At 54.0% G+C, this 15,090-nt stretch overlaps 2 protein-coding genes across 5 annotated transcripts in view; one reads left to right on the forward strand and one right to left on the reverse strand.

Annotated features, from left to right (window-relative positions):
- The window catches only part of ITGAL (integrin subunit alpha L), a 40,486-nt gene extending 36,354 nt beyond the window's left edge, over nucleotides 1-4,132 (forward strand). For 3 of the 4 annotated variants that reach the window (XM_027612547.2, XM_027612550.2, XM_027612549.2), the window contains one exon: nucleotides 487-4,132. In XM_027612547.2, the coding sequence (XP_027468348.2) occupies nucleotides 487-660 (174 nt within the window). In that variant the 3' untranslated portion in view covers nucleotides 661-4,132. The remainder of the gene's footprint in view (nucleotides 1-486) is intronic. The other variant, XR_003523186.2, reaches the window with a different exon arrangement.
- Nucleotides 4,133-6,333: 2,201 nt separating this feature from the next.
- On the reverse strand, nucleotides 6,334-10,137 carry ZNF768 (zinc finger protein 768). Its single transcript, XM_027612652.2, has 2 exons — nucleotides 8,738-10,137; nucleotides 6,334-8,440 (listed from the first exon to the last, which is right to left on the reverse strand). Exons 1-2 carry the CDS (start codon nucleotides 8,823-8,825, stop codon nucleotides 6,849-6,851), a joined length of 1,680 nt encoding a protein of 559 aa, XP_027468453.1. The 5' UTR covers nucleotides 8,826-10,137; the 3' UTR covers nucleotides 6,334-6,848.
- Nucleotides 10,138-15,090: the final 4,953 nt, after the last annotated feature.

Raw genomic sequence — 15,090 nt, forward strand, 5'->3', positions numbered from 1 at the left:
CTGTTTTAAACAGTGACCAAAAAAGGCTCTTGGCTCCCACATCTTTGCACACTTGTCCAAAACTTCTTTAGAATTAATTCCTGGAGCTGGAATGGCTAAGCCAAAGAATATATACGTTTTGAAAAAAAAGAAGAAGAAGAATATGTATGTTCTGAGCTTTCAACAGAGAGTACGTGGCCCATACTAAGCACTATGTAAGCGCAGGCTATTGTTCTTAGTATTACTGGATATTGTCAAACCGCCCACCCCAAATACTGGTCCATGACATTTTGATGAGCCTGAAGAATAAACTGTTAAACGTACAGCTTTTCAACATACTGCCAGGAAGCCGGTGTGGCAGATACCTCGCCCCGTCCCTGGAGCGGATACCACACATCCGTGGCATGCAGGACTCCTTACCATGAAGGGTGCTTTGATGTTTTGCTGAGGCCGATTGGTCCAGAGTGTTCCATGGGCTTTCCTCACTCCAGTTTTGTCTCCCTACAGTTTGGCTTCTTCAAACGGAACCTGAAGGAGAAGATGGAGGCTACTGCAGAAGCTTCCAATGGAATCCCTAGAGAAGACTCTGAGAAGCCAGTGTCCAAGGAAGAGGCTGGGGACCCGGGCTGCCTGGAACCCCTCCAGGAGGAGGAGGCCCAAGATGGAGACGGCAAAGACTGAGGCCCCGGCCTGATGCAGAGGGCCCACAACTGGACTCGGGATGCCGGCTGGCTCTCTGCCTCTACCTGTGTCTTGCTGTGTGTCTTCGGGCAAGTCACTGCCCCCACCTGGGCCTCCGTGTCGCTGTCTGGAACACGGCGCTCACTGCGGGCTCTGCAGGCTCATGGTGAGGGTCCCTGAGGGATGGGCGGGCAGACCACAGAGGGGAGGCCTTGTCATGGTCAGCTGGCTCTGGCTGCCCCCGGTCCTTCTTAGTATCCTCCCCTGGAAGATAATATGTGATCTAAATCTGGAGAAACTGTCATCTCAGGACCTAGTGACTCTCCCACCCCTCACACCCACCTGCCTTTGGATGTCCGCAGAGGCCTCAGACTCCCAGAACCTTGCCCTTCGCTCTGTCCTGCCCGGAGTCCTGTCAGCTTTCCATCTGCCGCCGGAAAGCAAACCTGATCTGTGTCACTACTTTGCTGCTGCAAACCCCTTGCTCTGGGGCTGGAGACCAAGTTCCTGAGCATGCCTTCCAGAATCTGCAGAATATCCTTAACATGCCAGTGCAAATTCGGGCCCCTGTTGCCTTCCTGGCCTCCTCCAGAGACTCCCCACCTCCCTTCCTGAGCTCCAGTTACACCAACCTTCCTCATGAGCCAAGCTCCTTCCTGTCTCACTGCCTTCACCCAGACTGCTCCCTCTGCCTGGAACATTCCTCTCCAGCCCTTTCCCTGACCGACTTTCACTCAGCCTTCTATCTCAGCTCCAGTAGAACTGCCTCAGGGCAGCCCCCGCCCCCGCCCCAAAGGGGTTCCCATATCACACATGCTTACCCTCGCCTGCACTCTCCCTCATAGCGTGGATTATGTTTGCTACTTAATGTTCATCTCTCAAATCCAGCCATGGACTAGGTGGGGGTAGGGACCATACCGGTCATGTTCACCTTGGTGACATCACAGAGCCGGCCACAGTAGGCGCCCGACGCAATTTCACCAAACTAGGGAGGGTGTCTGTGGGAAGACGGAGAAAATTTTGGGTGGGCCCATGGCGTCTCCACCCTTCAAGGCTCGGTCTTTCCCCAGGCTCTGGCCTCCTTGCTCCACAGCCCCCACGGGGACGCCCCACGCCCCACCGTGGCCCCCACTGGGAGGCTGTGAGCTCAAGGCGCCCGTCATGTCTATCCACCTGGCTCCCGGCACCAGACACAGTGCCTGCCTGTGTTTACCCAATAAATGGGAAAATCCATCCAATTTTGTGATGTTTTTATGCTGGTGCCCCATTCTGGCCTGGCTCAATTAAATGAACATTTCCTTCTCAACCCTTTCTCTAAGTGGGACCCAAACAGCTGTTCTCTTTTTTCTTTTCTTTTTTGTTATGACAACCCTCAGAGACTGACCTGCATAAGGCATTGACAATTCATTAAGGTGTGAGAATAGACCCTCCTTGGCCTTTTTCTAAAAAAACAACAATTGGTGGGGCTTGATTCCCGAGGCCCCCACCTTTAGGAGGGACAGAGGGGCTCCTCACTGCTGCCCTCTTGTGGTCAGTAGGACCCCGGGAGCGGCGGGGGGCACAGAATAGGGAGTAATTCTCAGCCCAGCTCTCTGGGTCCAGCACTGGTTGCTGAGAAGCATTTGGTCTCCCAAGCAGTGACCTTTGAGGGCTCCCTTCTGCTTACAGGGTGTAAGCGAACGTTCTCAAGCCTGGCACACAAGACCCAGAACAGTATTTCAGAGCCTGCCGGCCTCTTCCACCTCCTCAACCCCCTTCTGGTCCAGCACCCAAGGAACCATGGGGCTGGCTCATAAGAAAGACCTCAGGAAGGAAGAAGTGAGGCCCATTTTCCCAGAGAGGGAGAAAAAGGGTTATAATGGTCAGAAATATCACAGAAATGCTAAAAATGCATGAAGTTATCCGTAGGTCTCGTGAAGCCCGTCGGCTTCTATGGATTCACGCAGTATTTCTTGAGAGTTCTGTGTCAGAGCCTGCTCTGTGCCCCGAGGACACGGTGATGAACATGACAGACAAGTCCCTGCCCCCAGGAAACATCAACCCAGTGGGAAAACAGAGTGAAAAGGTAGAAATGTGATTCCACGTGGGCGAGGGGGTTGTGAAGAAGATAAAACAGGATAGCAGGCTGGAGAGTGATGGGGAGGGCCCTCTTACATCGGTGATGCTCTGTCACACACACACACGCAAAAAGTGAATATTTTCATCAGGGTTGGGAGCAAAATAGCACAGAAAATCTGGGAGGTTCATTTCAGGAACAGACCTGCCCAGGAATCTATATCCCCACTCCCTTAAGAGCTCCCATCCTCAATTTCCTACATGTCCTTCACCGCCTGTGTCTTTGCAAATGCTGTTCCCCTTGCCAGCGCATCCAATTCCAGCCCCTTTCTATCCTTTAAAATCTCCCTACTTCAGGGGCGCCTGGGTGGCTCAGTTGGTTAAGCGACTGCCTTCGGCTCAGGTCATGATCCTGGAGTCCTAGGATCAAGTCCCGCATCGGGCTCCCTGCTCAGCAGGGAGTCTGCTTCTCCCTCTGACCCTCATGCTCTCTCTCTATATATATATCTCATTCTCTCTCTCAAATAAATAAAATCTTTAAAATAAATAAATAAATAAATAAAATCTTCCTACTTCAAAGCACTTCCAAGCTTTTCTCATCCCCTCAGTTCCTAGACAAAATGACCCATTTCATCTTCACTTTATACCCCTTCAGAACACATAACACGGTGTGGGCTCCTCTCTCAAGACTGGGAGGTTCTAGAAGGCAAGATTCAGTCTTTGCTCACTTGTGTTACCAACACTGACCCCTCCCCAGGGCTGGCAACAAAGAAGACATTCAATAAGTGTTTGATTCAGTGGCCTTCACATGTTTTGGGCTCAGGACCTCTTTATACTCTTAAAAATTAAAGATCCCCAGACTTTTTGTTTATATGGGTTATACCTATTGGTGTTTGTCCAGTTAGAAATTCAAATGGCGAAAAATTTAAAACATATGGAGACCCAAGTCCACATTGCTCACAAGCTGTCCGAATGATGACATATGTTCTCACAGGCCATGTAGCCTCTAGAAAACACCATCCTCTTGGCACAGAGTGAAAAAGTAACACCTTAGTATCATTGGGAAAATGGTCAAAACTAGTCAGGTTTGAGTCCAGGCTCTGCTGCTTCGCAGCTGTGCCAGGTGGGGCCATTACTTACCTTCTCTGGGACTCATTTCTTCATCTGTAAAATGGGAATAATAATGGTATATCCCTCAGAGCTCTTGTGAACATGATATAACACTTGCAAGTGGTCTAGAACTTTGGGGAGCACATCTGTGCTTGATAAAGGTGGGGAATAAAAATGGTTTAGTTGTGGGGATGCCTGGGTGGCTCAGTTGTTTGAGCGTCTGCCTTTGGTTCGAGTCGTCGTTCCAGGGTCCTGGGATCGAGTCCTGCATTGGGCTCCCTGCTCAGCGGGGAGTCTGCTTCTCCCTCTGCCTGCCATTCCCTCTGCTTGTGCTTGCTCTCTCTCTGACAAATAAAGAAAATCTTAAAAAAAAAAATGGTTTAGTTGTGTAGCGCCTGGCTGGCTCAGTCGGTGGAGCAGGCGACTCTTGATCTCGGGGTCATGAGTTCAATCTCCACGTTGGGTGGAAAGATGACTTTTAAAAAAATGGTTTAGCTCTGCAGGACGATGTGGTCAAAGCAGCACGCTGGACTGCAAAAGACCTGGCACTGGAGTCCTAGTTCTTTGCTGTGACCTTGAGAAAGATGCGTGCCCTTCCTGGGCTGCTTTGCCCCACCTGGGACCTGAAGGAACCTCAGGAGCTGTTGTGTGGAAGAGAGGGGTGGTGGCCGAGCAGCTGAGGCCCCCTCACTTGACCTGCTTTAAATGCTAAGGTCCATAAGTAGCATGCAGGCTCCTTTATCAATTAAGCACCACAAGTACCGTGCCCAGGCCCCCTGGCTTTCAATGGCCTACAAACATGTTTGGGAGCTGAAAAAAAAATCAACCCCAAAGTACAAAAATTAAATTGTATAATTGAAATAAATGTTAAAGTAAATGTCTACAAATGTAATATGTCAGGTAGTCAAATGCGGTTCTATTTAACATCTGTAGTTACATATATGAACTATATGAAATATGGAGTATTTTAATATTTGAAATTATGTGTGGTAGGGTATCGTACAAAAATGTGCATAAAGTTTACAAAGATCTTTAAAAGTCCGAGAGATTTTACTTGAAAAATAATGTTCTACTCTCACAAATAATTAAAACTTTAAAAAAACACCAAACACAACCAAACTGTGTTGAACTATGTGATTTCTTTTTTTTTATAAGATTTTATTTATTTGTCAGAGAGCGAGCAGAAGGAGGGGGAGTTGCAGAGGGGGAGGGAGAAACAGACTTCCCGCTGAGCAGGGAGCTCGATGCGGGGCTCCATCCCAGGACCCCGGGATCATGACCTGAGCCGAAGGCAGACACTTAACCGACTGAGCCACCCAGCCGCCCCAAACTACGTGATTTCTAAGGCTCCTTCCAGAGCTTGCAGAACATAAGAGGCTGGATAGAAACATCGTTGGAGAAGTTATTTGCTCTTGACAAGTTAGAAGGCCCCGAGGATGGGTGTGGGGCTGGGGGTGACTTGAGGCTTCGAGGCCCAAGAGCCCTTATAGAGCCCTGAATCCCCCGCCTGCCTGTGTGGCCGAGCCGCTGGGGCTGATGGAGCCAGGCAGATGTGGTCTGAATGTCTCACCTGCCTTCTATCCACAGAGTGACTTTAAGCAGGTCAGAGCTCTGGGAACTCATTTCTCCTTATCCCTGAAAGAGAATGAAAAAATCTTCGCAGAGACATCGGGCCCTTACAGGCACTCATCTCAAGACGTTCCTGGCAGCCGGGTGATTCCCCAGGGTGTGGCCTGTCCTACTCAGCTAAGGTCAAGGCAGGCCACACCCCAGGATCCCACACACTCACCGCTGACGCCAGCTCTCCATTCTTTCCTGAGAGCCACGTATTAGGAGGGCTGAGGCTCAGATAGGAAAGAAAAGTAGGATAAAGGCAGAGTGGGAGCAGGGTGATCCCAATAGGCCCAGGGGTCCTAAAAAAGAGGCAGAGGTGTGGCAAATCGGGCCCAGCCTGGTGGGTTGGTCTTAAAGGCTGGAGTTGTTCAATCCTCTCACTGGGTCCCCTATGTGCCCCCTACAGGTGGGGTCAGGACTGCAGGCACTCTGTGGTTCTGGTCACTCCGGGTCTGCACAAAGTTGATGGCCAGAGGTTCCAGCTGGGGAGGGGGGAGGAGGATGGCACAGCTAGATGCTGGGAGCCAGGAAGAGATGGAACACAGGCTCTATGCCTGGCTATGAGAACAGGGTCTGTTCTCTGGCCCGAGGACAGACCCTCTGTGTTTGGTGAAAGGGATACCCCACAAAGTCGAAGGCTCTCTCACCCCTCCCAGACTGAGCTCCCTCTGTGTTTGTGCAGGATTCAAAGCATGAGACAAAACTTGGGGATATACGGGCAGGTCACATCTCCTGAACATCACATTATAAGATTCCAGGGAAACTTGGAACACAAAAGCGCTTCCCAGACAGGACCCTATGGCTTCACTGGCTCTGTGTACTTATCACTGAGCGTCTCCCACTGCCCGAGGCACTACCCATGCACACATTTTAAGGACAAGTCTCTTTTGCCACATAAAGGTTTTTATTGAACTCAAATTCAGGGGCTCCAAAGCCTGAGGAAGACAAGGGAGGCTGGGGTTTGCACTGAGGCCCAAGCCCCACCCCAGGGCCCCACTCCCCACCCCACCTACCCTCACCCCTTCCTGACTCAACGAGGGTCTCAGTAGCTACCAATCTAAGCTACCCAACTCTAATTAAGTAACCCTCCCCCCTCCCCCCCCACCCCCGCCTAGCGCTTTGCCAAGCCAGGCACCCACCAAGGGGCAAGTTGCTGCCAAGGCCAGCTCTCTGCTGACCTCTCTCCTGGATCTCTCCCAGAACCTCCCACTGCCTGCCTGGCCTCTCTCCAACCCCTCTTCATAGCCCATTTCCCATAAATCTCCAGGGCACGTAACTTCCTGCACCCTGGCCCTCGACTCCTCCAACCTCCCCCAGCTTTCCCACTATCCCCTCTAAAGGTTTTTCTCTAGCTCCCTGGCCTCTTCTCTTCTGCCCACCACCTCCCCAGCCTCTGGCAGGGCCCCAGGTCAGCGCCGGCCGGCTGCATGGGTCCGCTGGTGGCGGATGAGGTCGGAGCTCTGCGAGAAGGCCTTTCCACAGTCATCGCACTTGTAGGGCCGCTCCCCGCTGTGGACCCGGTGATGCTGCAGCAGCGTGGAGGAGCGGCAGAAGCCCTTGCCGCACACGGCGCACCGGTAGGGCCGCTCGCCCGTGTGGGAGCGCTGGTGCTGAATCAGCGTGGAGGAGCGGTTGAAGGTCTTGCCGCAGTCGGGGCAGCTGTAGGTGCGGCCTGGCAGGTGGGTGCGGGCGTGGATGGCCAGCACCGAGCTCTGGCCAAAGCGCTTGCCGCACTCAGGGCACTTGAAGGGCTTCTCGCGGGCGTGGCTGCGGGCATGGGGGATGAGGGCCGAGCGCTGCGAGAAGCTCTTGCCACAGATGCCACAGCTGAAGGGCCTTTGCCCGGTGTGCACCCTCTGGTGACTACGCAGGGAAGAGTTCTGGCTGTAGCACTTGCCGCACTCGGGGCAGCTGTAGGGCCGCTCGTGGCTGTGGGTGCGCTGGTGCCGCAGGAGGTAGGAGCTGTCACCGAAGGCCTTGCCGCAGTGCGGGCACTTGTAGGGCTTCTGACCAGAGTGGGTGCGCTGGTGGCGAAGCAGGTAAGAGCTGTCGGCGAAGGCCTTGCCACAACGGGGACACTTGTAGGGCCGCTCGCCCGTGTGGGTGCGCTGGTGTTTGATGAGGTCAGAGCTCTGGGAGAAGGCCTTACTACAGACCTCACATTTATAGGGCTTCTCACCCGTATGGATGCGCTGGTGCTGGATCAGGGTGGAGCCCCGCCCAAAACTCTTCCCGCAGATGCCGCAGATATTAGGCCGAGGGCCCTGCCCACCCCTGGCCCGGCCACCCCGCCTGCCTGGCCCCCGTAGGGCCCCTGTCAGGCCCAGGGGATTCTGGAGCATCTCAAACTGGGGTGTGGCCAGCAGGGCCCCTGTGGGCATCTCAAAAGGTGGCCCTAGGGGTAGGCCCCCTGTGGGCTGCTCCCCAAACCCCTGGGTGAAGGAGTCCAAGGGGTGGACTCCCAAGGGGATGCTCAAAGGATTCTTTTCCTCAGGATTCAGAAGCATCTCTGCACCTTCCTGAAATTTGGAACTTTGAGCTTCAAATTCAGGGCTTTGGGTTTTGAACTCAGGATTCTGGGCCTCATATTCCGGGCTCTGGGATTCATACCCAGGGCTCTGGGATCCATACCCAGGGCTCTTGGGTTCATACCCAGGGCTCTTGGGTTCATAACCAGGGCTCCGGGGTTCATATCCAGGGCTCTTGGGGTCATACCCAGGGCTTTGGGGCTCATACCTAGGACTTTGGGGTTCAAACTCAGGACTCTCTGATTCAGGGCTTCTGGGTGCAAATTCAGGGCTTGGGGGCACAAACCCAGGGCTTCGGGACTCAAAACCTGGGCTTTCAGGCTCAAACCTGGGGCTCTGGGGTTCAAACTCGGGGCTCTGTGGCTCAAACCCAGGGCTCTGGGGTTCAAGCCCAAAGGGTATCTCTTCGACCTCATAGTCCCCAGTGCCTTCTTGCTGAGACATTTCTTCTTCCTCATTCTCACTCATGTTGCCTGCAGGATCAGAGAATGACAGAACACACAGATTGTGCGGGGCCTGGAAGGTCATTTGGTCCCACCACTAGTTGCCACAAACCCCTCCCTCCTCCTCCAGCAGGGTCGCTGGCCCTTGAGCAGGTGCTGAAATTCCCACCTCCCCCTCCGCCGACCCAGGACTTCCAGTCCCCGCCCCCGCCTCCTCCAAGTCCCAGGTGTCCAAGCCCCCCGCCCCCGCTCTCTTCCCCTCCCATGGCCCACAGCCCCCTCTCCCGCTCCCAGGCACGCTCCTCAGAGAGACGCTCCCTCCCTCACCTTTGAGGGACCCTTCGGGGCTCCCCAGTTCGTCAGGACTTTGCACATCCCCGGGCTCAAGGCCCCACGGCGACGCCTCCCGTTCCATCCCCGCCGGCTCCCAGTACGGCGGCGGCGGCGATGGCGGACGATCCTGCGACCAGGCCTGAGTGCCCTGAGACCCGGGCCCTCGCCGCCCGCCTGCTCAGCGCCGCCCAGGGGACCCGGCTGCCCAGCCCGGGCCCCTGAGGCCGGACGTCTTGACCCTGGGCCTCTCTGGCCGGCCGGGCCCCTCCCCTACCCGCGGCCCCGCCCCCACCCACAAGGTCTCGCCTTGCCCTGGGGCCCTCCAAGGCCCCCGTGCGTCGTGGCCTCGGAGACGAGGGTCTTCACGACTTGCCCTGCCGCCCCCGGACGCCGCTCCCCGCCCGCGACCCCGCAGTCTGGCCCCCCAGCCCCGGCTGGGCTGCGGCTGTCCGACCCCCTCCCCCCTCCCCCCGCACAGGAAGTGTCCGTCCGCGGCCAGTTTCCCCCGCTGGCTAGCGCCACAGCCTCTCTAGGAGCGGCTGGAGGTGGAAACTCGTTGGCATTAACCCTGGGCTGGATGGCCCCGGCTTTGAGGTGGGGGATGACGGGGAGCCCTGGAGCCGGCAGGAAAGGCTGGGGTAGTTTGTGTGCTATGTCCTAGGTCTCCGTCCGCCCAGGAGCCTATCTATCCGTCTCCCGGGCCCTGCGTCCGTCAGTGCCTGTGGCCAAGGGCGAGGCGACAAGCGAGACCAAGGTCAGCGAGAAGGAGCGACGCTTCCCGGCGCCAGCGGGGGCGGTGTCTAGCTCCCCTCCCCTCCCGGGCCTTAGGGTCAGCTTCGGCCGCGCCTCGGGAACCTAGACGGACCCCACCCCCAGCCCTGAGCTCCTGAGTCTTGGGGCTCCCACCCGCCCAACCTGAACTCTACTCCTCCGCACCAGCGCGCCCACCCTCACTCCTCCCGGCCCCCTCCCCTCTCTGCCCCTCCTAATCTCCACCCTACCCACTCCGGGAGGGCTAGGATCGTTGCCAATGAAACAGCCCCGCCTCGGGTTTCCAGAGGCACCGCCCCTACCACCCAAAGAGTACAGCGATTGGCCGGGGGAGCTTGTGCTCTCGTCGTCCCGCCTCCTCCCACTACACCAACTGCCAGGAGGTAATGGTCGCCAGGGAACGCGAGGCACCTTTCTGATTGGCTGGAGGGGGCAGGCCGGTTCCACCTACCCCAGCGGTCAGAAGTGCCTGCGGGAGGGCTGAGAGGGAGGTGCCTGGTGTCTCCCTGCCCGTCCTCCGGCTGGTGCTTTCAGAACTTTTCCCGCCTCTACTTATCTTTCATTATGTCTTATCTCTCTGAAGCAAGCCAAGGGATCTGGAGACAGACAGCCTTCCCTACACCGCCCCCCCCCCCCCGGTCTCCCGCATACTTCCTTTCCCAGCACTTTCCTTTCTCCCACAGGTTCCTGGTGCTGAAAGGGGCCAGTTGGCCGATCCTCCCGCAGAGAGGAGGCTGCTTTCCTTTCTGTTACCTGCCTATCCCTTCCACCTTCCCCGAAGTGGGAACCTTAGTCCCTGGTTCCTGGGTTTTCTCACAGAGAGGCAGGGATCCTACGGGAGTTACTTCCAGGTGAGGGTGGTGTTCAGAAGTAGAGAACCATCTGGCCTTTAAGGGAGCTAAGAACTCTACAGTCCTGTCTGACTTGGACAGAAGCTTGTAGAAGGGAACCTAAGAAACACTGCCCTTGGTGCAGCTTTCAATCAAGGGAAAAGTGAATCTGGAAAGACAATTCTTGTTCCCTTTTTTACCCTTGCTGCTGAAAGTATTTTGGTAGCGTTCTTGACAATTGATGAGCCAAATTCTCCCTGTGTGAGTGATGCAGGAGCCATGATCGTGTTATCTCGTTGCCTTCTCAGACAAATGAAGGGAAGAAACTGGTTTAGGAGGAAAGATGGCATCTTCCATTCTCCTGAAAAGAGATGAGAACAAGAATCTGGAGAATTGCAAGCAGTAAAAGCCTAGAGAAAACAGAGGCTTACAAAGAGAATCACAATTATCTCCCTACAAATAAAGCAGGAGCACGTTTCTCCCATGAAGAGGAACAGCTTCCAGCTCCATGCCTGTCTCCCACCCCACTGTCAGTCTGTCCTAAAACCTTGTGTGAATAATGGCTCACCCAGTCCAGCACTAGATGGCCCACACGGGCAGGACACCTTACAAGTGCACTGACTATGGAAGGAGCTGGACCTGGAGCACTCTCTGGTCATTCCCAAAGCACTCACACGAATGAGAAACGGAAGTCTCCTTCATGAGACACTTTTCTCTGATCTCCAACCTGCTTACCCACCAGAAAATGTACACAGGAGAGCAGCTGTTCCCTGCAAAGTGCGTGGCGAGGCCTCCAGCCCCAGCTCTGACCCGGTCCCATTGTCTGCAGCACTCTCCACCAGCCCCACATGTAGCAGAAGTCAGGGCAGGGCTGCAAGCTGCTTTGGCACCTGCATTGCCACATGGACATTCAGTCTTCCTAGTGCCTAGAGTAAAGGAGGAGCTGACTTCCAGGCAGCCTCCTCCAGCACCAGGCCTATCCATACAATGGGCCTGAGAAGCAACCAGCTTGTCTGCCACTCACCCATAGCAGTGAGAGGCTCTAAGCACAGGGAATCCTCTGATGTGGGTTCCAGCTTGACCCGGCACCAATTGATCCAAGGCAAGAGTCCACTGACCTTATTCTACCACTGTGTCCTGGTGAGGAGGAGCTGTGTTTGTGTCCTGAGTTGGGCAGCCACTTTGTCCATAGGATCTTTACTGGTGTGTGGCAGAGCTGGGGCAGAGGTATTCAGTGTGCAGCCAACACTTACAGTCCAGCCAACTTGGCCAACACTTGAGCAAAGGCCCTCAGTATGAGGGCGACTCCTGCGTGAACTGCTCTTTCCCTGCATGCAACGGACAGATGCTATGAGAGACGTCCCTGTATATTCAAGAAGATTTGAGGTACCAGGAAGAGCTCAGCCATGGCACAGGCCCCTTTGGGAAGAACAAACAAAATGGGAGTCTTTGTCATCCTCTGACCTCAAGCATTTGCAAAACTAAAAGTAGCTAGAAAGTAACATTTTGTTCAGAGCATCATTACCAGGTGTGAGAGTCCATCCCTGGAGATTCTGATTCAATACTCCAGAGATAAAGCCCAGGGAGCTGGCTACATTTTAAAGTTACTGAATGCGATTCTGTGGCAGAAAGGCCTTACTTTGAAAAATACTTGCTTAGGGGCACCTGGGTGGCTCAGTTAGTTAAGCATCTGTCTTCAACTCAGGTCATGATTCTGGGGTCCTGGGATCAAGCCCCACATTGGGCTCCCTGCTCAGTGGGGAGTCTGCTTCTCCCTCTCCCTCTGCCCCTCCCCACCCTGCTTGTGCTCACTTTCTAATAAAATCTTTAAAAAAGGGAAAAAAAAGAAAAGAAAAATACTGGCCTAGAGCAGGTTTTTCCTTCTTTGGGTCATAAACATCTTTGCACATCCCATTCCTAGAGACACACATAAACAAACATTCAAAAATGTTTAGGGGTCTTGGGGCACCTGGATGGTTCAGTCCGTTAAGCATCTGCCTTCGGGGGGGCGCCTGGGTGGCTCAGTCGGTTAGGCATCTGCCTTCGGCTCAGGTCATGATCCCAGGGCCCATGATCCCAAGCCCCACATCGGGCTCCCTTTTCCACAGGAAGCCTGCTTCTCCCTCTCCCACTCCCCCTGCTTGTGTTCCCTCTCTCGCTGTGTCTCCGTCTGTCAAATAAATCTTCAAAAAAAAAAAAAGGATCTGCCTTCGGCTCAGGTCTTGATCTCAGGGTTCTAGGATGGAGCCCGCATTCCCTGTGGGGCTTCCTGCTCAGTGAGGAGCCTGCTTCTCCTTATTCCCCTGCCACACACACCCCTTGGGCTCTCTCTCAAATAAATAAAAACCTTTAAAAAAATGTTTAAGGGTCTTTAAAAGCTCAAGTCGACACTTGTCCTCATTTTACATGGCTTGGACAAGTTAGGAATGGGCCACGTGGTCATGACTTTGACCTTTCACTCTGGCCATTTGCTTGGGGCTCATTTTGTCTGATTCAGACAAGCATTTCTCCTTATGTACCAAGAAAGCCCTAGGAAAACCCTCTTCCTGGCTTGAAAGTGCTTTGGGGTCTAAGCCTTAAAGACCTATGGGAGCAGAGAGAGAAAAGGGAGCCCCATCTCTGGTGGCAGCAACCATGCCAAGAAATGAGCTGAGAATGGAGTGAGGCTAAGCCTTAAGCATTTCGTGACACTCAAAAATCGATTAAATGGCAGAAAGTTGGGTCGTGAGGGCAGGAAGCGGAGGAGCTGGGTCTGGTTTTGGGGCCCTAAGCAAGCTTGGCAAACTTCAAAGCACTCGGAGAAAGTAGTAATTATGGTACCTTTAATTGTCAAGCTGAGGGCAGGATCCAGATCTGACTTTGAATCTGAGCTGACAACCGGTATTGCAGGCTGGGCTTTCCCCGGGCAGTGCTGAGGGTGAGGCAAGGGAAGGGTTGTACACTGGCTTCTCTTTAAGGAATTAAAAGCTGGTACAAAGGTAGGTCCTGCTGTCAAGGTGCCTCTTTTCACTGCACGTCCCCCTTGTGACAAGATGGCACCTGAGCCAACCCTCCCATTAAAATTTAGGGTAAGCCAGGTCCTGGTGGGGTCAGATCTGAAGATTAAATTGGTATCAATTCAGTTGATTATTTCACCTGAACAGTGTCTTTCCCCCCCAGATTTTCTACCTCTTCCTTTAGAAGTTTCTCTAGGTCGACAAATCTGGTTTCTTCCTAAGGTAGGCCAGACAGGACACGGGACAGATTTGGGTGAAGGAGACAGGTGCGCACAGACCGGCAGAAGACATAAGCCCCTGCTATTACTCCTTGAGGTGAAGGTGAAGGAGGCAGGAACGGGTCTGCCTGTGGCGGGTAGCAGCGTCACTGGGACAAGGCTGGACTCTGAACACAGCGGAACTGGGTGGCTAATGGATAATGGAGTCACAAGCAACACGGCTTGGGAATACAGATGAGCAGTTCCCTTGGCTACTAACCCCAAATGTTCCTGGCCTTGTCCTTCTTTGTTCATGATGAGAGGTACTTAAAAAGAGAAGAGGCAAGCTTTGCTTCTGTTTGCCCTGGAACTCTCATCTCAGGCTGGTTTCTCCCTTGCCTTGCTTTGCTGTGTGGCTGTTCTGTCAATTTGTAACTGGGCCTCACTGACACTGGGTTGCTCTGTCCCTAGTCCAGGTCATTGTTTGGGAGCTGTCGTAGGGAGGGAGCAGATTGCTCCAGAACCCTGGCTGAGACACGGGCAAGGAACTCAGGCATGGCGTGGTAAAGACAGCAGTAAACCAAGAACCCTGGAGTCTCACTCACTCTGTATGTGACCTTGGACAGGTCGTTTGGCCTTCCCCAGTCTGAGTCCCCAAACAGAAGGAGAGAAAAGCTAAGATCTCTTCCAGATCAAAAATGTGATGAGGCCCTCCTGGCTGGCTGGCTGGTGGCTAAGGCCTGAGCAATAGGGCTCTCCCAGGGTTCTCTAGGAGGACTGGAGGGCACACTCAGAGCCTTCCCCTTCAAAACCAGGAACTGCCGGTCAGCCAAGAGGCCTATCGTGGCGTGGCAGAGATGCCTCTCGGTTTGGGGCAAAATATAGCCTCTTCCTGACTGGGCTGTCCTTTCCAAGCTACATGGACAAGGTCCAAGCTGATGGACAAGACAGTACTTTGTAAACCAGAGAACGTGATACAAGCAGACATCTGAAATAAAGCCTGCTTTTCCTTCTCTTCTCCCGCCCTTTCACACGGGTGCTGTCAACCTAAATCCCTGGGTCAGGACAACATGAACGTGGGGCGCCTGGGTGGCTCAGGTTAAGCGTCTGCCTTCAGCTCAGGTCATGATCCCAGGGTCCTGGGATCGAGCCCCGCATCGGGCTCCCTGCTTTTCCCTCTTCCTCTACTGTTCCCCCTGCTTCTGCTCTCTCGCTCTCTGTGTCAAATAAATGAAATCTTAAAAAAAATAAAAATAAGTAAAAAATAAAAAATAAAATAGAACATGAATGCTATCCACCAGTCTGCAAACTCAAATGACTACAGGAGCCCAGAGGGTCACGTAAACAAGAGGAAAATGCCCGAAGGAGAGGGCCTGCTGTACTGGGGACACGGACAAGCGGGGACAAGGGCCAGCTGACACTGGTGGCAAGCCGGGAAGGGCTAGTGGGCAGGCTGAACAGCTGCCCTGCGCTTCCTGCCACCTGTGCCTTTGTGGGAGCTCAGGTCGAGTTGCCAAATCCCTGAATTTTTCAAAAGAGGCCAGAAACCTGAA

The sequence above is a fragment of the Zalophus californianus genome, chromosome 10 (genome assembly GCF_009762305.2).
Source record: "Zalophus californianus isolate mZalCal1 chromosome 10, mZalCal1.pri.v2, whole genome shotgun sequence".
Taxonomy (NCBI): domain Eukaryota; kingdom Metazoa; phylum Chordata; class Mammalia; order Carnivora; family Otariidae; genus Zalophus; species Zalophus californianus.

Bases quoted from the DNA above. Each gene is read 5' to 3' on its own strand.
- ZNF768 (XM_027612652.2), bottom strand. From the start codon at position 8,825: ATGGAACGGGAGGCGTCGCCGTGGGGCCTTGAGCCCGGGGATGTGCAA. The intron at 8,441-8,737 runs GTGAGGGAGGGA...CTGATCCTGCAG, and splicing joins CCCCGAAGGGTCCCTCAAAG to GCAACATGAGTGAGAATGAG.